Source organism: Solanum pennellii, chromosome 7 (assembly GCF_001406875.1).
Source record: "Solanum pennellii chromosome 7, SPENNV200".
Lineage (NCBI taxonomy): Eukaryota > Viridiplantae > Streptophyta > Magnoliopsida > Solanales > Solanaceae > Solanum > Solanum pennellii.
In genome coordinates, this window is record NC_028643.1 from 62610482 (window position 1) to 62634949 (window position 24468).

The window sequence follows — 24468 nt, forward strand, 5'->3', positions numbered from 1 at the left end:
ATTGGCCCCAAATACCTTTCACATCCACCTTTGGGTCCAAATTTACCTCCTTCATTAACGGACCAAAATTAAAAATAATTAAATAATAATTTTTAATGATGTGGCACTCAACCATTGGTTGTAATTTAATTGTTTAAAATTTTAAACCCACCCATTTTAACTAAACCCGCCCCATTTGACCCAATTTTAAAAAAAAACATCTAATTAAAATATCCTAAAACCTTATTCCTCCAATTTTCACAACTTCCATCGACTCGATTGTCGTCTTCTTCTTCTTCATCCTGCAACTTTCACCGTATGCATTCACAATCTCGACTGGAACAATTTGTAGAGAATTACAAAAGCATCTGAAGTTACTTTGCTGCTTTAGATTTCCAAATTATGGTTTCCTTTTTCTTGGCAAGTTGATTATGATAATTACATACAACTGCAATTTGATTTTTATGAAAGGATAAAGGTTTCATTTCCCCAATGGAACTAACACTTGTCTTTGCCAGGAAGTGAAGGTACTGCTGGAAGAGGTTCAAGAAGCTAGAAGAATTAAACTTTTGCATCAATCTAGTACGGTATGCTTTAAATATGCTTCACTTTACTTTCATAGCCAATCCATGACACCAGTTGAACTTCAATATATCTGTTTATTTTAGGTGATGGACATGGAACATGAACTGAGGGCTTCAATCAACTACATGTTGCGACTCACGGTGAAAGTTGCAGGATGAAGAAGAAGAAGAAGACAATGGACTCGATGGAAGTTGTGAAAATTGGAGGAATAAGATTTTAGGGTATTTTAATTAGATGATTTTTTTTTAAAATTGGGTCAAGTGGGGCGGGTTTAGTTAAAATGGGTGGGTAATGGATGGGTTTAAAATTATTTTAAAGAATTAAATTACAACCAATGGTTGAGTGTCATGTCATTAAAAATTATTATTTAATTATTTTTAAATTTGGTCCGTTAATGAAGGGGTAAATTTTGACCCAAAGGTGGATGTGAAGGGTATTTGGGGGCCAATAGGTTGATGGGGGGTAATTGTGTAACATTTTCAATACTTCGAGGGTATTTTAGGCCCTTTTCCGTTATTATTACTATTACCATTATTATTATTATTATTATTATTATTATTATTACTATTACTATTACTATTATTATAACTATTATTTTTACTATTATTATTACTATTGCTATTACTATTACTATAATTACTAGTACTAGTACTATTACTATTACTGTTACTATTACTATTACTATTACTATTACTATTACTATTATTATTACTATTACTATTACTATTACTACTGCTGCTGCTCCTACTGCTACTGCTACTACTATTACTGCTACTACTACTATTACTACTGCTACTACTACTATTGCTACTACTACTATTATTACAACTGCTACTGCTACTGCTACTACTGCTACTGCTATTGCTATTGCTACTACTACTGCTACTGCTACTACTGCTACTGCTACTGCTATTGCTACTACTACTGCTACTGCTACTGTTATTGCTACTGCTACTACTGCTACTACTACTACTACTGCTACTACTGCTGCTGCTACTGCTACTGCTGCTACTACTGATATTACTGCTACTACTACTGCTACTACTGTTGCTACTACTGCTGCTACTACTACTACTGCTACTGCTGCTCCTCCTCCTGCTATTCCTACTACTACTACTACTGTTGCTACTACTACTACTCTTATTATTATTATTATTATTATTATTATTATTATTATTATTATTATTATTATTATTATTATTATTATTATTATTATTATTATTATTATTATTACTGTTACTGTTATTATTATTATTACTATTACTATTACTTTTCTTATTACTATTATTATTAGTATTACTATTATTATTATGTAATGACCCGCAAGGTTATTTTTAGAAATTTTTACAAAACTATTATTTTACCATTTCCGATAGTTGGTTGAGTCAAATTTGATCAGTCAGTGAAGTTGGATTGAAATTTTTAAACTATTCGATAGCTACGATTATTTAATTAACGGACATATACTAAACAAGTTATTTATTTAATGCGTAGTTAATGAGTCAACCCATGTTAAAATAAGTTATTTTGATTTATCACTTTTATTATATAATTACTTTTAGAAAAAAAATAATAAAAAAGTAAAGGGACGAAAGAAACTTACCTGCATACGACGGTGGTCGGCGAAGGAAACGATTCTTCATATTCAGGTAAGAGTTAAGACTTAATTAAGTCATGATCTTGGTTTCTTTTATATTGATTTTTGGGTGTATTGTTTGTTATTATTATATAATATAAAGTGTTAGTTTCAAATCAAAGGTAAAGTAAAATTATTTAATGGTATAATTATCAAGAAAATCTGAATGCTAGTAGTATAGTTATAATAAGAAATTATTAGGCAATGATGATTAGTTTCTATGACAAGACAATTGAAATATAGGTTAGTTAATACATATGTTGTTCACATTGGTTCACTGTTAGAAACTTCTCGTATTGTATTATATTATAATTTAAATTTTTAAATATTAATATAGGTAATTAAATATTAGATATATGATAGTATATGAATATCATTAGATTTATACTATTTAATAATTAAGTTGAGATTTAACCATAGGCTTGAAATTTAAGAATTTGATTATAAATTTGAGTGGGTTTTGTATTTAAACTAGACATATAGTAAGATGAATGTTATTAGTTCAAAATCTTATCATGATCTGTATGAATAGATTGCTTGAGTTGGAAGTTCAATGAAAATTAAAGGCTCAAGTCATGGAGTGAATTCTCGATTATTTGAGGCAAGTGAATTTCTAAACTCTTGCTAAGTGTGTGGAATGCGTGTATTTCCTTGTAGTATATGGTTTGTAGTAAAGGGGACTTGGTGATGGGTTGACTTGTTCACATTGATTTATTATAATGATAAAAAGGGGTAATAAAAGACGATGTAATTATTTGTTTGTATGTGATGTGTTGAGAATAGTACGAGTACCGGTGTTATAATGGGAAGGTTTATTACTATAGAATGCGGATTATAATTTGAGAATGCCAAAGCATATGGGCATCAACTGATATATTATTGATTTGATTTATTATGTGTGGTTGAGTTCCTCACTGAACCCGTATAATTGTGATAATTGAGGTGATTTTATGTCAAAGCGACATTTGATATATTGAGATGTTGCATCATCTCCTTTATTTGATATCATATTGTGCACATGCATTGACATGATATTGAGTATGAGTAAAGGTCTAAAACGTGAAGATCGTTCGTGCTAAGATCGAGTTATGATTATTTGGGCACGTGGAGATCGTCCGTGCAAAATTTGTTTGACTTATGATAGTGCATTAAGATCGTCCGCACAGACACGTGGAGATCGTCCGTGTCGGCATATGGACCTCGCAAGTCTCCCATGGGTCATGAACTCTTGATGTATTTTCCGAGGAGTATCACGTCTATACGGTTGAGAGAGAAATCGGTATTCTGATGCATATCAATTCATGGTGTCATATTGCATTGAATCCCATGAGATCCTTCATTCTTTATGATTATGTGTTTTATTGGTGGTTGGAAAGTACTTGATATCTGATTACCTCTATTTGACGAACTTGATCTTGTATGTTGTTGATATTGTGAGTGTCTTTTGTGAAAGTTTCTGATTGTTGAATATTGAGTTGTAGTTAAGGATGTGTAATATGATTAAAATGATTTTGAATTGTTGGATGCTATGAAAACTGTGAACTCTTAGGTTTGGCTAATTTTTATGCAAGTTGTAACTGTGGAGGTTCGGTTGGTGTGCAAGGATTACCCGTATTTTATCCCCTTAGCTTGTGTTTAGAAGTTCACTTGCTGGGTATCATGTGGTTTGGTACTCACCCCTTGCTACTACAATTTTTTTTAGGTTACTAGCCCAGACCTTTTTATCTTCCCCTTGTCCGAGGCTTCTTGTGGAGAATTATGAGGTAGCTGCTTGTTATCTCAACAGACCTTCTACTCCTATTTATGATCTTATTCTATTCGAGAAACAATGTCATTTGAGACTTATTTTGTTTCTTTGAATCAATTGTAATACATTAGAGGCCTATACACATGACAACCATACTTGGGGGTACTTTTGAGTAACTTATGAAATTTTCGTATTTTATTGTAATGGTCGAGTTTTAGGCTGACTTGTCTTGGTGGGATTAGACAAGTGTCATCACATCCATTTTTGGGTCGTGATAACATGGTATCAGAGCCCCAGGTTCATATGTTTCATGTGTGTACAAGTCGAGTCTAAATAAAGTCTCGAGGATCGGTACGGAGACGTCTGTACTTATCGTCGAGAGGCTATAATGACTTTTAGGAAAAGAACTTCAACTCTTGAATCTCTATCGTGCATCATTATCCGTTCTAATTCTTATTGCCTCATTTCATACTCTCTCACTCATAGTGATGAGTCGTGTGTGGTTCCTTAAGTTTGAAGTTGGTGTTTCATATAAGGCTTGTAGGTTAGACCTGATAATAAGATGAAAAGGATGTGTGGTCAGATTTGAAAGGATTGAGTTAGGTGATGGCTTGGCGATAATTTTCTTATAGTTTCTAAATGATGAGGTTGAACAATGGTCTGATGGACTTCATGAATATGTTGTCCTCTTCAGGTTAGTTTTCCCAACTGAGAAATAGTACTTGTGTGGTATATGTAATATCTCTAGTGGTTCGATAATTGAAGGTGAATAATTAAAAAGATGATTAGATAATGAATATTGTAACTATGGAAAATATAGTAAGTAAAGTTGTCATAACATGTGTGAATTTCGTAGCGAATGACGAGAATTATGTTGGACCAATTTAGTTAAAAATCACAATTGTAGTTTATAAATCGGGTGAATGTTAAGAAGGATAATAATACGACTACTACAATAGTATTGATGCTTACTTTTAAAGAGATATAGAGTGTGTTACTCATGTTATTGACCTAATCGACAAAGGGATGCATATCACTTTAGACGAGAGACCAAACAAATTTGGTAATGTATGTTAGTTACTTAATGGGAAGAAATGTGTAGGCTATTTGGGTTCATCCATATACATTCATAAGGACATAGCATATCATAAGCACAACCTTCACATAAGAACCATTACCTAAGAGAATCCCAAGTCACACTAGTGCAATGTGTAAGTAGCATCCAATAATACTATTCACACCAAGTGATCCCATGAAGTAATCCTAGACTAGGCACATCATAGTCAACAAGTCACAACATGTTCATTTGTCTTTAGACATAAGACCCACATACTTCATTAAAGGTCACTTAAGAACTCCTTCAATCATTAGATCTTAGTCGTAACTCTTTTAGTTCATATCAGAGGTACACCACCCTCACAACCCCTTCGCAAGCTTACTTGTGCAATGTACAAATGGAGTCTCATATCTACACATATACTAAGCAAACCCATTTAGAATCCATAAAATGTAATGCACATGCACAATCATAATTCATGTCTTGAGATAAGTAAAGGCAACCTTAACATGCATTCATATCAACATACATGAAACATAGTCCTTATTTCATAAAAGAACCTAATCATAACCTCCCTTAAAGTCCAGTTTTGCAATGCATAAGTAGTGTCATAGTCCTACCTACACTAAGTAACTTTTCAAGAAGTCATGACTAGAGTTCATATTCTTATCTTAGTTTATTTATTAGATTTCGAGAGACAATTCCATAACCGACACAGACCATGTGAGCTACATGGTATCCAATTCTCTACCCCAACACCGAAAACTACTTGCCAAGGTAGCACCTACATACATAATAGATATCTAAGTGGATCCACTAAGCTAAAACCTTTGAGGGCACGCAGCTATGGAACAACAAGATTACTACTAGAAACCCAGACTTGCTAACGTAGAAAGCTTCAATCTCATGAGACAACACATATCCTTAGGAACATGGAGTTGCTAAACATAGAAGCAAAACCATGTGGGAAGCCAGAATTGCTAAACCTAAAAGCATCTCTTTCATTTTCATGTTCACTCAGTGCTAAGCTCAAACTCCCTTTAAAACATCTTTAAGCCTTTACTTAACATTGATTTATAAAATGGGCTTTAGGGACACAATTCCTTCATATATCATATATCTCAGAGGCTGCTAAGATGAGAATGACCTTTCATCATAGAACCTACATTATGTGAGAATGTCCTTTCACATAATCATAACACTCATAACATAGTCTAGTTTAGAATACAATTGAAGAAACCTTTCAAGAGACTCACTTTCACTAGATTATCATAAACCTTATTCATTCATACATTCATTGTGTTTGTACATATGTGAGAAACCCTTTCACATAACAAATTTATTCATGAATTAATCATACTCTTCTAGTCATGTACTTTACATGCATAATATACATATAAAGGTGCACATGAGAATTAACCTTTCAATTAGAACCATTAACATATAATATTCATATTCATGTGTGGGGTGTGTGTATGTATATAATTTTCCTCACAATAGCATATTAACAACAACATCATTAGAGGAGCTTCCCTTCAAAAGGGATCACAACACATTCATAATATCCCTAGTCATGCACACTTCACATATATAGCATTTAAAAATCTTATATCACACACCCCACCTTAAACATCATGCTAACATTGAGGATTACCAACATGACCTTCATGCACACCTTCATACACATATGCATCATATCAACAATTCACTTTACATCTATTGCCTTCAAGGCCATGAATCACAACATGCATATATATACAAGCATTAACCAAGCGATGGTCATCATTGATCAATCCTTAACAATCATAATCAATAGATATAGATAACAATCAAATCAATACAAATTCAAGTACAATTTATTAACATGAAATCATATTCATTAAGACCCACATTATAGGTCAAATCGAGAATTAGGAGGATCATGGGTTATTTAGAAAATTTCATTGGAAAGAATCATTAAAACCATAATTCAACGTTAATTCATCATTATCATGACCTACGAATTGTTTTGACAAGGAACCCATGTTTACATTTGAAATTGGAAAATTTGATCTTTAAAACCCTAATTGAAAACCTTGGAAAGGACTCATTGAAAGAAAGGATTATAAAGGATCAAGAGACACTATACCTTATTGATTGAATACCCATGAAATAAAGAAAAAAATTAGTTGAAAACCCATCTCCTAGCTTGAGCTTCATCAAGGTCTTCAATGGTGTTCTAGAGAGAATCTATTTTGAGAGGGGAGGGTTAATTTGAAGAGTGAAGTCTAATTCTAGGTTTAGGAGTTTTAACCAATTTTAAATACCCAAAAATAGGTAGAATGACCTTTTATATTAAACCCTCAAAATACCCAAAATACTCCTACACTAGTTGGACCTTTTAAAGAAAGTCCAACTAAACTTTTATTGACGACAACATCATCGCGAAACCAGTCCACGACGTGGCGGCGTTCCATGGAGTTTCTAGAAATTAAAGTTGGACGTAGAATGTTAATTGACCAGGTCCATGACCCGCACAAACTTTTGATCATAGGTGGAGCAAGTTAGTGACGCAGACTGGTTCCCCCTAGGTTCTAGTCACGCTGCCCTGGCAGCATTCTTGTCCAATGTTTGGGTCCTCCTCAAGGACTCTTAGGGTGGTCCTTGAGGAATCGTACCCAAATGTTTTGAACCTAAAAACGATTATTAAGACACTAGGGTCACCTCACTAATTTTAGACTCCAAACAACACATAAAAACATAAACAACATACCAGAACACACCAACACATATTCGAACATCTTGGTCGTCCCTAGACGTTTGACTTTCAAACTCTTTCACACTAACTTAAAATGTTATTTATCACCTTATTAACAAGTTAATAACTCATAAAACTCATGTGAGGCTCCTGTTTGATTTTGAGGGTCCTTACAAGTCATGAGGAGTGCTTGGCCAAGGTTGAACAGCCTTGGCCTTTGGCTTAGTCCTTTCCCCATTGACTTGGCACACACCTTAGCATCCTTAACCAACATACAAAAAAATTCTTTTAACATGGATTCTAAAACGTTCCTTGAAGTTGACTCACTAAACTCCTTTGCTCGGTACAACATCACACAACAAGAACCCTCGTTACGAACTCAATACTAAGTCATTAGGCTCTAGTTTAACCTATAATTTTTCGAGTCGTTACATTATGACCCTAAAAATGAAATAAGATTAACTAGATATTAACATGTGTTTATTGAGTTAAAGTGTTGAGTTTTGACTTTCAAAGTCTAGTTCGGAGGGTGTTGAGGTTGAGCGTCAAGGGAAGACCATGACGTTCGGGGACTGGTCTTGTGATTTTATTGGTCTATATGGTGTGCAATAGTTTCTAACCTTATTGAATGAGTTTAGTGAGTCAACCTTAAGGCACATGATATAATCTATGTTAAAGGGGTGTATTGTATGTGGGTTAAGGGTGCAAGGCCACGATCCAAGCCAAAGAGGGGCAAGCCTAAGCCATGAGCCAAGGTTGCCCCAAGTTGGTTGTTCATTGCCCCAAAGTCCAGGGGCACCACCACGAGCGGTGTTTCCCCTTAACGTCCTATCAAGTGGGGCTTGGAGTTCACTTGGGCTCAAGGCAAGCAAGGCAGCTTGGCCTAGCCACTTCCTAGAGGACCACGAGCACCTTGACGAGCCATGGTCCTCTTTCACAAGTCGTCAACCTACCCATCAAGATGCCTTGGCCATGAAAATGGGAAAATCTCCAAAAGAGATAATTCCCAAGGGACCATGAGCCATCAAGTTGGTCGTTCACCCCCTTCACAAGCTGTGAAGGTGGGCGTGGTCCCTAACGGGGCTTCCAAGGTTGAGGTATTTAAGTAATTCCTCTTTTAGTTATTATTAAGTGGGGTTAGTTTTAAAAGGTTTATATATATATATATATATAAACCTTTTAAAACTAACCCCACTTAATAATAACTAAAAGAGGAATTACTTAAATACCTCAACCTTGGAAGCCCCGTTAGGGACCACGCCCACCTTCACAGCTTGTGAAGGGGGTGAACGACCAACTTGATGGCTCATGGTCCCTTGGGAATTATCTCTTTTGGAGATTTTCCCATTTTCATGGCCAAGGCATCTTGATGGGTAGGTTGACGACTTGTGAAAGAGGACCATGGCTCGTCAAGGTGCTCGTGGTCCTCTAGGAAGTGGCTAGGCCAAGCTGCCTTGCTTGCCTTGAGCCCAAGTGAACTCCAAGCCCCACTTGATAGGACGTTAAGGGGAAACACCGCTCGTGGTGGTGCCCCTGGACTTTGGGGCAATGAACAACCAACTTGGGGCAACCTTGGCTCATGGCTTAGGCTTGCCCCTCTTTGGCTTGGATCGTGGCCTTGCACCCTTAACCCACATACAATACACCCCTTTAACATAGATTATATCATGTGCCTTAAGGTTGACTCACTAAACTCATTCAATAAGGTTAGAAACTATTGCACACCATATAGACCAATAAAATCACAAGACCAGTCCCCGAACGTCATGGTCTTCCCTTGACGCTCAACCTCAACACCCTCCGAACTAGACTTNCCATATATATATATATATATATATATATATATATTTAAGTCCTAAAATCTTCTTTTAACTCATTATTTTCAAAACCCCAAACCAAAACTCCTCCAAAAGTTCTTTCCCTCAATGTTTCTCTCAAGCTTAAGGAACAAGAAGAGTATAGAAGCTAGGGTTTCAAATTCAAGGTCTTTTTCATCAAATTTCTTGGGAATTCTTAGTAGAAAGGTATGATGACTCTTTATCTAAAGATAGTTTTTGCTTTAAAGCCAATCCTCAAATGGGTTTCAAGTTTCCAAAAGTGATGAAAACCCCCAATTCATCCTCAAACTCATGGGTTCTTGCATTAAATGATTTTAAACGATTAATTATGATTATATTACTCTAAATTTATGGTTTAAAGTGAAAACTCCATGAACCCATGATTTCACTAAATTCCTAAATTTGACTAATGAAATGGGTTTGATTATTATGTATGGGTACTGATATATTATGGTTAGACTGTATTGCGGATTTCTAGTTGTATATATATCTATATATGGTGAATTGTTGGAGAATTGAGTAATGGTGGTTATGTCTTGGATGAAGGGTAAGTTGACCTAGTTTTCTTTTTATATTGGAATTGTTCTTGTATGATTTGATCCACTTATGGTGGCGGTGTTTACTTATTTTATTCGTATTGTGATCATGACCTTGAAGGTATTATATGGTGGATTAGGTTATTATCCTGTTAAGGTCTATGTGAAGGTATATTGTGAAGTTGTTCATGTGATCTCAATGTGATCTTGTATAAAGTATTATTTTATTATGATTCGAAGTATAATCTCTCTTAATGCTCATACGTGTTGATGATGAATGTGAAGGACCCTTATATGTGATGTTACATATTGATTGGTAGACTTAGGTGCCTCTCTTTGCCTATCCTTAATGTATGAAAGGTATGAATGTGATCTCTTGACTTGCTAGGCTTAGGCATCCTTTTCTTGAGCAATGATTGAATAAATGTCGAGAATTAGTAGAATTAAGTATTGTGCGCTTTCTGTAAATGATAAATGGGCTTTTAGTTTGTCTTGAACCGGTAGACCTAAGAATGGTTCCCATTCGTGATGAGTCTAAATCCCTAGGTGAATGTAAAACCTTGAAGCGATAGACCTTATGATGGTGCCTCCTTATCATGTGAAATGATAGACTTAGAAATGGTGGGACAGAACGGTAGAAAACCTTCTTTAAGAAAGTCAATGAGCTATCCTTAATGAACATTGATCGGTAGACCTAAAACGGTGCTCTTCTTGGTAGAAGTACTATGGTTCGGTAGACCTAATGATGGTTCCCTCTCTAGTACATACATGTGAATGAAATACTCTGTCGGAACTAAGTCTAGCACCGAGTGGATATGGTTAAGATGGTGTTTCTTCCCGAAGAAAAGGTTAGAGTCCAATTAACATCTTTGGATATCCCTTAAACCATGTGCCTAAGTGGGTTTGCTTTTAAATTCTACCCTTGGCAGGTAGAACACCTTCCACGGTGTGGGGTCTTATGACACCGGATTCCATGCCTAACTAGTGTGGTCTACATCGGTTAACACCTATTCCCATAATGTGATATGTGCCCTCTAGTTATTAGATAGGTTCTACAGTGTGTAGGTAGTAGTAGTATGGGATGTTATCTACACATGGCGCGAGTAGGCTTTGAAGGTGCTAAAGTGAGTTCCTTAAGTGTTTAAAGACTATCATGTGAAGTCCCCTAAATGCAAGAATATCTCCTTAAGTTTCTATTTTAATGAATGTTGACTTATTGGTTATGTTGAAAAGGAAAGGTCTCTATCCTTGGTAGTCTTGAGGAACACTTAGGTGTATATGAAGAGGTTGTATGGGCGATCACTTCATGTCTTACTTAGGTGGGTCTTAGGATAACCTTAGATGGACGGTCTAAAATGAGGAAAAAGGTTACTTGATGAATATGGTCATGATTTATATTGTAATATAATCTAATATGTGAATATTGACTTGAAATATGTTTCTTATACTTGTCTTATGATGTTTTTTTTATCAAAATTACATGAAAAGCATATCTCAAATAAATGTCCCTTTTGCACTTTTTTGCATGGTCATCATACTTGGTGCATCTTTGTACTAACACCATTGCTCCATGTTTTTACTACAAAGTGTAGGTGGTGGTGACTAGAGGTTCATTCCTAGATTGAGGTGCTTAGACTTTCTACCTTCAAGCTTTGGTATGTCCTCAAAGATTCGAGGTAATTAGAAGTTTCTTTAATTTCATGTAATAGACTTCTAGTAATTTCTTTTAAATGTAAAGGGTTGTGTCCCTATGGTATTGAGACATGTCTAAGATGGCAATGTTGAGAATTAGTACTTCCATTGTTTGATAAATAACATTTTGATTGTTGTCTTACTTGAGAAATGTTTTAAATTCTGCACTATTTTTATTCATTTATGATGAATGAATGCTAAGCATCAACTCCACATCAGTAAGCTCAATACAAACAAGAAAGTAGGACTAAGTCTACAAACTCATCATGCATCAAACTTCAACATTTCTCATAACCTTGAAGGAACTGCATTTTCCAATTCAATTCATGAACATAATATCATCACAAGGTAAATTATATAACACTTCACTAAATACCACATAAGCATGCTCAACATGAGGAACACATAATTCATGAAAACTCATTTTCTCACTAAACAAGAATTCAACTAGAATATGCATATTATAAGGATATCATGTATACATAAATTCATACAAGACTCCAACACATAAAACAAGCTACAAGGAACTCTAGCTCTTAAGTTTGAATAAAAACAGAGAGAAAAGACAAGGATATTCTCATCACCTTATTCTTCAACCTACCATCCTCCACTTATGAGAAAAACCATGTAAGGCAAAAATAATTCAACATAGAAACCTCATAAAAACAAAAGGAATTATAAATTACTGGTACCTTCATTCGGATTAGCTCCCTTGTCCTCATTAACTTGAAGAGCATAGAAACGACCACAATTGGTAGGGATAGTAATTGTACCATCATTAAGAGCTTGCTTGGTCTCCCTCTCTTTAGTCATAAGAGTAGGACAACTTTCACTTTGTGATCATTCTTCCCACAACCAAAGCACCCATTAGTATCGGCTAGGCACTTCTCATATATAATGTCTCTTGCTACAAGTGGTGCAAGTAGGTTTAGAAAATTGAAACCCACCACTTTTCTCTTGGTTAACCTTAAGAGCACTTGAAGAATCTTGGTTTGGAGCCCTCCTCTTGAACCTAAGTTAACCTTACTCATCAGACCTACCCCTCTTCACAACCCTATTTATAATCTTGAGTTTGGACTCCTCAATAGATTTATCATACGCTATAAGCCTAGAAATGTTCGTGTCATATGGAGCATTGTTTTACGACACTCTTCCTTGACTAAGTCGAATACACCGATCACAAACCTACTTATCTCATCTCTGGGATTTGTTACCAAACATGGGAATACTTAGACAGTTGGGTAAACTTCATGGAGTACTCTTGGACAGTAATGTTACCTTGCCTAAGGTTGATAAACTCCTCAACCTTACACTCCATCTTCTCAAGGGGGAAGTACCTACCAAGGAAAGCTTCCTTAAACTCTTGTCATTCTGTAGGATCGACCCCTACCGACCTATTAGCCTTCCATAGAGTGAACCACATTTGGACAACATCTTTCAATTGATAGGAGGAAAGCTCCACTTTTTATTTTGAAGTCACCCCCATAATACTCACTACCTTGTAAACCTCATCCAACAATTTTTGGGGATCCTCTCCCACTTTAGAACCTAGAAACACGGGAGGATTCATCCTCAAAAAGTCTCTGAAGTTAGAAGCCATAGTACCCTTATTAGAATTAACCCTAGGCCCTACATCTCTAGTTGCTTGATCCGTCATGGATCAGGCCAAGGTCAAGAAAGCCGACCTTATTTCTGCATTAGTCATATCTGGAACCTCTACCGGAACTTGTTCACTTTGAGGACCTTGGGGAAGAACTCCCTCATCCACATTATTTCCTCTTACTCTCTTTGCGGATATGCATCTTGTATTCATATCATGTAAACACATGAGAAGGATTATGAAAAGAGCACTTAAAGAACGAAACTTTAAGGCACGACTTCAAGATTTTATGAAAGAAGTGCAACTTTCTAATGACCTATAGCCTCTCACTCGTAGATGTGTCGCGACTCACATCTATGAACAAGAATCTACTAGACATTGCTTGTGAGGCTTTGATCCTAAAAATCATTCCCAAAATCTCGTGCTCAGATACACTGTTTGTCATAATCTGAGGGCATCCCCAAGTCGTGACACGACATACTTGACCCCGAAGGGTCTCATAAAGCCTCATAACATTTCATTTCATTCGATATAGAAATATTGTGTAATCAAAAATCATTTAAGTTTATGATATAAACATTTTGAAATCAACCCCATATAATAAAACCTTAAAACAAAATTACTTAAAAAACTCCAACTTGGGAAGCCCCTTCAGAGATCAAGTCCACTTATACGGTCTGTGAAGGGGGACCACAACGTGTGAAGGTGCCCGTGATCCTCTTAAATAGTGTCCCATTTTGCCTTGCCAAGCCCAAAGATTCTAAGGCATCTTCACGTACCACTTCACGGTACATGATCAAGACCACTGGTCGTTGAAGTGGTCGTGGACTTTAGAGAAGTAGCTTGGCCTCAAGGCCTTGCCTCCATTGCCAATAAGTGACCTTCACGGACCACTTCATCAACCTTGTTCAAGACCACTAGCCATGAAAGTGGTTGTGGTCATGAGGCAGTGCTTGGCCAAGGTTGGGAAGCCTTGGCCTTTGGCTTATTCCTTGCCCCCTTGGCTTGGCAAACACCTTAGCACCCTTAAACAACATACAAAAAGGTTTTTTAACATGGAGTTAAACACTTGCCTTGATATTGACTCACTAAAATCCTTAGCTAGGGACAGTATTACACAACAAGAACCCTCATTACAAACTCAAAACCAAGTCATTAGGCTCTGGTTTAACCTATCATTTTCCGAGTCATTACAACCTAGTATGCCTCCAGATAAGGAAATATACTTTTGCATTAATTTAGAGTTGAAAACTTTCCCAATCTCTATCCCTCCATATGGCATGCCTCTGGAAAAGTTGCGAGAACTCAAGAATAACCTTCAAGAATCATTTAATACGGGATTCGTTCATCCTAGTGCTTTTCCTTGGAGTGCACCTATTTTGTTTGTACAGAAAAGGACAATAGTATGACAATCTTTATAGATTACCATCAATTGAATAAGGTCACCGTCTGGAATAAGTACATCTAACTCATATAGATGATTTGTTTGAATAGTTGTAGAGTGCTTCTATCTTTACTAAGATTGACTTGAGGTTAAGTTACCATCAGTTAAAGATTAGGCCTAAAGACATACTAAGACAATCTTCAGGGCCCGGTGTGGATATTATTAGTTTTTGGCAATATCATTTGGATTGACTAATGTGATGTGAAACTCAGAAAATGTCAAGTTAAACTAGAGCCTAAATGTAAGGGTTTAAAATCATAAAATGACTCCCCGTATATTAGAAGATCATTTAGGGTGGAATGAGTCAAGGTGAAACACCCCAAGCATCCAACGACATAAACTAGAGCCTCACACTATGAATAATGACTTAAAATGGATAAAATGGTGTTTCTAGACCTAAACTAATGTAATTAACCTGGTTCCGAACATGCTTGGTTGTACTTTTGATGTAAGAGTATTTTGGCATTAAGATGTTGAACTTTCTTTAAATGAGAACAAATAAGTTCCCTTTTATGAGTATGTGATTCAGTATTGATATAGACCCACTCTTAAGAATATGTGCCTAGATAATATTATTGATGTGTGCCTATGAGTTGTAAAAACTTCCCTAAATGATGCATATATATGAAAACTAGTGTTATGAAAGTAGTGAAATTTTGTGAAATAACTTCCTAATATTGTGAGTATGTTATGACTAGGAGAATGTAGTTCCTCCTTGAACATAATTAAACATGGTAATGTCATGTATGTATTTGATGGTATTATGTCTTAATGATAAGATTTGTAGTTGATTCACATTGCTCATGATTTATGTGCATTTAGTATGAGTTACTTATTTGCCTCATGAATTATATTGTTGATCATTCCTATGTGTGAATTGAAAGTTATTGCACATTGGCCTTTTCATGAGATGAAAAAGTAAAGATCATGTCATGATTAGGAGAAGTTAGTTCCTCCTATGAACATGAGAAACGGTTATGTATATGATACACTATGAGTTTGTGGATGTAGTTTCTACTTGCTTATGTTGCACTGAGTGCATAATGATATGAAGTTGGTGTTCCTTGTAAGTTTGATGCATTGACTATTATGTTGTATTAATGTTGTGTGTGGTGGGCTTTTAGTCTTGAGTCTTTACTTCTTGAAAATATTTTAGTGTCATTCGGGGACGAATGTTTCCAAAGGAGAGTATTGAAACACCCCAAAAATTCAATGACCTAAACTAGAGCCTCACATTATGAATAATGACTTGAAAATAGTTAAAATGATGCTTCTAGACCTAAACTAATGTAATTAACCTGTTTTGGAAGTAATAGAGTCTAAATGTCAAGAAACGACCATGATGTCCAAAAATTAGTCTTTTGTGTGCTAGTGTATTATAGTGTGTTGTTCATGATTTAGTGTGTTTTTTGGAGTCTAAAATAATTTAAGGTGACACTAGAATCTAGATGGTTGTGTTTAGGGTCAAAACTTTTGGGTACGACTCCCCAAGGACCACCCTAGGGATCCTTGAGGAGGACTCAAATGTTGGCCAAAAAAGCTCTCAAAAACAGCAACCATCCACGACCACTGTTGACGGACGGTAAATGGTTTGACGGGGCGTGGATTGTCTTCTCAAGTTGAGACTTAGTCTCCTCACGAAAAGCCTCCCCATCCCCCTCTCTGAATCAATTGAGGGAGGTGCATCACGAGTCGTTAAGCCATCCACGGTTTGTGGATGGTGGCCGTGGTTTGGCACCTGCAACACTGTTTAATTTAAAATGATTAAAACATAGAAACCTAGAATTAGACTTCATTCTTCAAAACTAAACTTTTCCCTCCCAAATAGATTCTCTCTAGAACTCCATTGGAGGCCAAGCTCAAGCTAGGAGATGGATTTTCAAATGATTGCTTCTTCAATTTTCGTGGGTCTTCAATCTATAAGGTAAGGTGACTCTTGATTCTTGAATAACCTTTCATTCAAGGAGTTCTATCAATGTTTTTCCAAGGACTTTCAATAGTCAAATTTCCTAATTTCCAATCTAACCATGGTTTCATTGCAAAATTTTCAAAGTCATTGCAATGATGAATTAATGTTTAGTCAAGGTTTTTAAGACAATTTTCAATGAAATTTGTTGAAGAGACCATTATTCTTCTAAACTCTCAATTTAGCCTATAAAGTGGGTTTTTGTGATTATGATTCCATGTTCATTGAATTAAACTTAGATTGTGATGTATTATTGAATCCATTGATTATGAATTGTTGAGGATTTATCTATGATGATCATCACTTGGAGAATTGGTAAGTTGACCTAACTTTTAGTCTGTAATATTAGAATTGATGTTGTGTCATTTGGTCCACTTATAGTGGCCGTATTTACTTCTTGTCTATCTATGTATGTTGTGATCATGGCATTTTAGGAAATAGATGTAAAGTGAATTGTTATTATGATGCATATGTTTATGAAGTCGTATCATGAAGGTTATGTATGAAATCCTCAATGCTATTATGATGTTTAAAGTGTGTTGATGATGAGGAGTGCAATGTGAATGATAATGTTAGGGATAAGGTGCGGTCTACATCATTGATTAAGTACTATTGTGGAATGACCCCTACCTATATGACCTTATATTAATATGTGATCTTATACGTGTTAGGATTGCTCTATTCAAATGTTGAATGTGTTTATCTTTCCTATAATGAAGGTTGTGTGGTCTAGTATCCCTAAAGGCTTTTTATGTGAATTGTTCATGACTTGGGGATATTGTAAATGTGTTGTGATCCTTTGAAGGGAAGTTCCATCAAAAACAATGTTGTTTCTATAATGTCATTATGAGGACCAATATGTACACACAACCCATGCATAACTATGAATATGATATATTTATGGTGTCAATTGAAAGGTTAATTGTTATATGCACCTTTCCATCTTATTATGCATGAAAAGTATATCACCAGCAAGTAAAGATAATCTAGTGAAAGTGAGCCTTTGGAAAGGTTTCCTCAATTGTACTCTAAACTAGACTATTTTATGAATGTCATGATTATGTGAAAGGACATTCTCACATAATGTAGGTTCTATGACGAAAGACTATTCTCATCTTAGTAACCTTTAAGCTATATGATATATGAGAGAATTCAGTCCCTAAAGTCTATTTTTATGAATTAATGTTAAGTAAAGGCTTAAAGATGTTTTGAAAGGGGAGTTTGAGCTTAGCACTGAGACAACATAAAAAGTAGACTGAGGCTTTTACGTTTAGCAATTCTGGATTCTTACATGGGTTCCTTCTACATAAAGCAAGTATGGGTTCCCAAGAATATGTGTTGTCTCATGATATGGAAGCTTTTTACGTTAGAAAGTCCGAGTTTCTAGTAACAATCTCCTAGTTCCATAATTACGTTCCTCCATATGTCTTAGCTCAGTGGATCCCTTTGGATATATTATGTCTGTAGGTGCTACCTTGGCAAGTAGTACCCCTCTTTTCGGTGTGGGGTAGAAAATCGGATTCCATATAGCTTACAAGGTCTATTTCGGTTATGATAATGTCTCCCCAAAAGTTAATAAATGAACTAAGATAAGAATATGAACTCTATCCATTACTTCTTGAAGAGTTACTTAGTGTAGGTAGGACTATGGACCCTACCTATGCATTTTACAAGTGGAGTCTAAGAGAGGTTAGGAATAGGTTCTTTTATGTAATAAGGATTATGCTTTATGTAAATTAATATGGATGAATGTTAAGGTTGAGTTTACTTATGTCAAGACATGAATTATGATTATGCATGTGAATTACACTTATGACTTCTTAATGGGTTTGCTTAGTATATGTGAGGTATGGGACTCCATGTGTATATTCCACAAGTAATCTTGTGAAGGGGTTCTGACGGTGGTTTGCCTATGAGATGAACTAAATGGAGTATGACTAAGATGTAACGAATGAATGAGTTCTTATGTGATTATTAATGAAGTATGTGGGTCTTATATCTAATGTTAAATGAAATTGTTATGACTTGTTGAAATGATGTGCCTAGTCTAGGGTAGCTTCCTAGGAGCACTTGGTGTGAGTAGTATGATGGAATATCACTTGCAAATTGCATTAGTGTGACTTGAGGGTTGTCTTAGGTGATGGTTCTTATGTGAAGGTTATGTTTTATGATGTCCTTATGTCCTTGTGAATGTATGTGGTTGAAGTGATGAAGGTTGTGTAAAACTTCTTTGGTGACCTTAAGATGATACTTTTATACGAATGGTGGAATGGGACACTATTCAGAAATTTCACTAAGTATTACTTAAGGGTTGTTTGAGGTAAGGAGTTAAGGTAAAAAGGAAAGGTAATGTATTGGAGGAATTGAATGTGCCTCAAATGTGCTAAATGTCTTTATGTGTTATTGTGAATGGTATCCATGTCTATTATGATGTATGTGAACTATATTGTTCTTATGGTATCAAAAGTTCATGAACTTTCTCTCAAATGAAATGATGCATGGTTTCCAACTAAATGTCCTCTTTAAAGCATTCTTGTGCTAACACCATTCTCCTTCATCTTTTACACCAAGTGTAGGTGGTGGTGGTGGCTAAAGGATAATTTCTAAAATAAAGAGCTTGGATTACTATTCTCAAGTCCAGGTGTGTCTTTAAAGATTCAATGACCTTTATGTTAAGAGTTTCTTTAAGTTCATGTAATAGACTAGAAATGTTTTTTTTATTGTAAGGGTCGTGTCCCTATTATTATACCGAAGTCGTGTCTAAGATGGATAAATGAGATTTAGTATCCCAATTTTCTATTAATGATTTTTTAAATGAGATGACTTTAGTCTTGTGTTTTCAAATGAAAAAGTTTTAAATTCTGCACTATTTTATGTCTATGCGATGTAAGATGCCCAATGACTTCTATAAGACCTTCGAGAGGTCGAATACACCGTGTTATGAGTAGTGGGTGCTCTCGGGTCATGACAAAAGGCCAAAAGTCAAGTGTAAAGGCAAAGCCAAATGCCAAGGTTGCCCCTAGCTTGAGAACACTACCTTACTCTTCATGAGTGGGACGACGGATCATGGTCCTCACCACAACTCGTAAAGGGGCTCGTGGACTTGCCTTGGCCATGGAAAAGTGGCCACCAAAAGTCCTATCTACTCTCTCAAACTTTAAGAGAGGGACTACGGCTTGTGGAGCCCTTTGTGAAGATGACTTGGGCAAAGTAACTTGTGTCATAAAGTATTATAGCTACTACCTCAAGGACCACGACTCGTGGAGCCCCTCTTAGATTGCCTTGGGCGAGTGAGATTCAGGCACCAAATCCTAGACACTACCTCACGCTTCATGAGTAGGACCACCAGTCGTGGTCCTCACCACGACGCGTGAAGGTGGCTCGTGACACCTAGGTGTGGTCAATTAATGAGGGTTAGTTAAGTCCTTACCAATTTTAGTCCAACTAAAGTAAGGTCGTTTTGGGTATTTTTAGGGGTACTAAGTCCAAATTCACCAAAAGCAAGTCATTATACTCAAACACCTAAATCAAACCAAAAGTTCTCTTCCTCTTAATATTTCTTTCTTTAAAACTCAAAGAAGAAGAAAGGAACAATTGAATCTAAGGTTTGTAGAATTCAAGGATCTTCCTCAAATTTCTTGAAGATTCTTAATCTAGGTATTGTGGATTTTCATATATGGTAGTTTCCACCCATAGAGTCCCTTCAAAACTCGATTTTAAAGATTCTAATTTCCCCTAAACCCTAGGAATTCAATATATGTCATAAGTCCTCTTCTAAAACACTTTTGATTGTTGGTTTATGATTTATTATGGTTGATTATGGTGAATCATGATTGGTTTGATGAAGTATTGTTGATTTATGATAAAATATCCCCATGGACCCAGATTCCCCCATATTAATAAATAAGAATTGATGATGTTGTTTAGTTGATATTAGATGTATGTCAATTGATTATGTTTATGTTAATTGAGCTATTGAATTATGAAATTCACCTTATCCTGTATAGTAATTGTAGATGTTTGGGCTGATTGTGATTCATGGCCCTTGAAGGGAAAATTTATGGGGTTTGTTTATCTTTACGAGAATTGTGTATGAACTAATGATTCACCTAGAAGGTGAGGATCTTATATCTATTTTGTAATTGTTGTAACGTTTAAATATCATTCTTCCGATACCCTTACACTTTATTATGCATGAATCATTATGACTATGAGGATCTTGTTGTGTTGGATTAAAGATGATTCTCATGAATACACTACGAATATAATGTGAAAGGTTTACTAACATATTGATTATTCTAAGGTTAAAGGAAATTCTCACCTAATGAGTCTATGAGCTACTATGATACTGATACGCTCAAATTATACCTTTTCAAGGACGCATAAGTGATCGTCATCAAGTAGATTATCTAACTAGTAGGTTAGGGTCGATCCCATGAAGAAAAATGGTTTAGATTTAGCTTTAATTCAAAATTATGTCCATTTAGTCAATGTCTTTCCGAAAACAACTAAATAAAGGGGGTTTTGTGAAACAACTTCCTTAAACAATGTAATTAACAAGTAAAACAAAAGTAGAGTTTGAGTTTTTATCAAGTTGTGAGAATAACTAGGGGATATGTGTTCCCCACAGGTTCAGACCTCCGTATTCCTAGAAATTGCAATTATTTCCTATAATTTACATGCAAAATTGTAAGTTAGGTATCTCTAAATCGTTGGTCCGATATCTAAAGAATTTCACCCCGTACCTTGGTCCGGCTACGTGTGTATAAGTTACTAACCCTTACCTTTACCTCATATTAGACATCATAATCGTTGTATGCTTAGTTGTTACTTCGCACCAATCGACACTAGCCTATTAGATAGTATCACACTAATTCTATGTTGATAATTATTCCTACCTCCTTGGTCCGACAAGTAGCAACAAGGCGAGTTCTAACGCGCGAACTCGTTAAAAAGACTTTTAAGAGAAAGAATTATCAATGCATGCAAAAACACTATTTGAGAATTGCTTAATTGCTAGTTATACTTTGTTAATTACCCATGGTTTCCACAACCCTAGTTGTGGATTTAGTTGCCCATGCAAGCAAGATCACAATTATTTTGAATGAACAAATAATGAACTTACTCAACAATAAGAAGAAAGCCAGAAATTCAATTTGAAATTTCAGAAAAAATCTTCAAACCAAATCCGGAAATTTATTAATTGCTCAAGTTTGCAAAAACTCAATCTCCAAAACACAAAATAGAACAATAATTATAGTAGTTAACCCCAAAAACAGGCTTTAACGCCTTATATATAGAAACATAGTCCTAAATAAAAAGGAATTGAAATAGGAAAGTTTGTTGGGTTAACGCGACCTCAATCTACGGACAAACTTTCTGTAGATTGCCTCCTTCAATCAGGACTTAGAATTATTTCGATCCACTGGATAGCACCTCATATGAATCAATTGACGGACCAACAGCACGATCCATCGATGCCCTCTATCACTCCATACTTAGAATTTTTTCAAACTCGGGTATCGGAACCTTCTCTGAACCAATCAACAATTCACCAGTACGGTCCGTCGATCAATCAACGGACCGTCGTTTCCTCCGTAGTTCCACACTTGTCAGGCTTTCCTGATTCTTCTCCAAAGTCTTCAGCTTCCCATCTACGTCCACTAACTACAGTCCGTCGATCAAATGACGGATCGTTGATAGCTTCCGTAGGTCCTATTCTGCACTTTTTCAGTATTTTTCTTATCATGTTGCCTGAACATCTTTCCTGCAAAACAAAACAGAAAACTTATAAAAAGCACTACAAAAGGCTTTAGACACACACAAATCTTAAGTGAAATACATTAGAAATGTCATGAAATCACGGCACATCAACACCCTCAACTTAAATTCGTTGTTTGTTCTCAAGCGACGCACTATGACCACAAACGACACTTTGTACAGAAGTCTACATATTTAAGCTCTAGCAATCACATGACTATCAATCCCGACTCTTTCTTGATTGAGTGCAACCTTATGTTGTCAGCTCCACAATCTAACTTATGCGGATCACATAATGACACAAATTCACCATGCAATAGACACTCCTACCGTTTCTCCTCTCACCAACGTATCAACTTTCTCATAACGCAACTAATTCCCTCACTTCAAAAGAAATTCTCATTTTTTTACACAGTGATTATGCGTTTTGGGTACAAGGATCTCTTTGTTTTAACACTCGCACTCAAGAATAAGTTCAAATACAGTTAGTACTCTTTGCCATAGGCTTGCCCTTATTTTCACTGCTTAGGTTCACCACACTAAGCTTTAGGATAACGATAGAACTTACTTGGCTTGTAGCGTAGGATCAGGGTTAGAAATGATGCATTTGGGTACATTTTTAGTGACTTTTTGCCCTCCTTGACATTACAACTAAGCTTACTACCTGTTTTCATTGCCTTTGGACCCCTATTTCTCTTCTCTTCTCTTCTTTGCCTTGTTTCGTTTGAGTATTACTTTCACTCCTTTTGTGTCTTTTTCCTTTAAAACTCTTTTATCTCTTTTCTTTCATTTTTTTTCAATCAATTGATAATTTTAAAAAGTCATATCTTTTTCTCACTTAAGCTTTTCTTTTTAACATCCAACTCTTTTCATACCCATTTTTCGGTCCTCACTCATAATAGTCACCCTCAACTTATCAATTTTTATTGTGTTGAGGTACACAATAGCCAAGTCAGATCAAGGTCAAGACGATGTCACAACTGCATTATCCACTCTCAACTTAGGCTTTTGGCCTAAATCAAGGTGCACATATCCAAGGAGGGACTGGGGACAAAACATTAGATCATGGGAAAGTGAGTTGGTGAATAAAAAAATTGGTTTATTACAGGCTCAATATATCTTGATCAAAAAGGGAACAATTATTTCCTTTGGTCAACTTGTTTTTAGGCTAGATATTGGCTATTCCGAACAAGAGCCTATGATCACTTTCTAGTTCCAAGAATTGATTCCCTTCGCATGACTAACGGGCAAGTTCTAGCTAGGCACCAACTATTTGAACACTTGAATCTCCTCGCCCTTTCTTGGCACTACGTTGCACAGTCAGATTATCAGATTTCCCAGTTCAGGTGTTAGTTGAGGGTCATCCATTGGGTGCCTCTTTATGTCATGCTTAGAGCCAACACATTCAACTTATCTTAACCTATTCATGCAAGCACAACAATGGACGGGGTGTCATTTTTCTTAGCCATCATGCTTCCATACTTGTATTCCTAAGACATGCTAGTTCAACAGAAAATTAAACAATCTCTTGGGGAAAAGGAACACAAGCAAAAAAAACAAAAGAGAGAATTGTGAGTTGGGTTACTCATAATTCACCCTACCACTCACTTTTCATTTACCCCACCCCCAATGTAAAATTTTCAATTGTCCCCATTGCAATAAAAATTAAAGAAACAGGGTGGTAGGTGAAGATAACCTTTGGCGCATAGCGCCGAAGAACTATCAACACACGGGTAGGTCCAGTTTCTCGGAACCCATTGGATAATCAATTGGGCCACTCTCAGTAGTTTCCACAACAACCTCTGCACCATCAGTAGTTCTCCTCTCATCGCTTGCCGGTACAGAAATAAATACCCCAGCAGCCATCTCCAATGCTCACCTCTGACATATC

General features: G+C 36.0%; 1 protein-coding gene across 1 annotated transcript; it reads right to left on the reverse strand.

Annotated features, from left to right (window-relative positions):
* Positions 1-214: 214 nt before the first annotated feature.
* On the reverse strand, positions 215-24443 carry LOC107025142 (uncharacterized protein DDB_G0271670-like). Its single transcript, XM_015225983.1, has 4 exons — positions 24309-24443; positions 22427-22584; positions 1277-1659; positions 215-315 (listed from the first exon to the last, which is right to left on the reverse strand). Exons 1-4 carry the CDS (start codon positions 24441-24443, stop codon positions 215-217), a joined length of 777 nt encoding a protein of 258 aa, XP_015081469.1.
* Between the last annotated feature and the right edge of the window lie 25 nt (positions 24444-24468).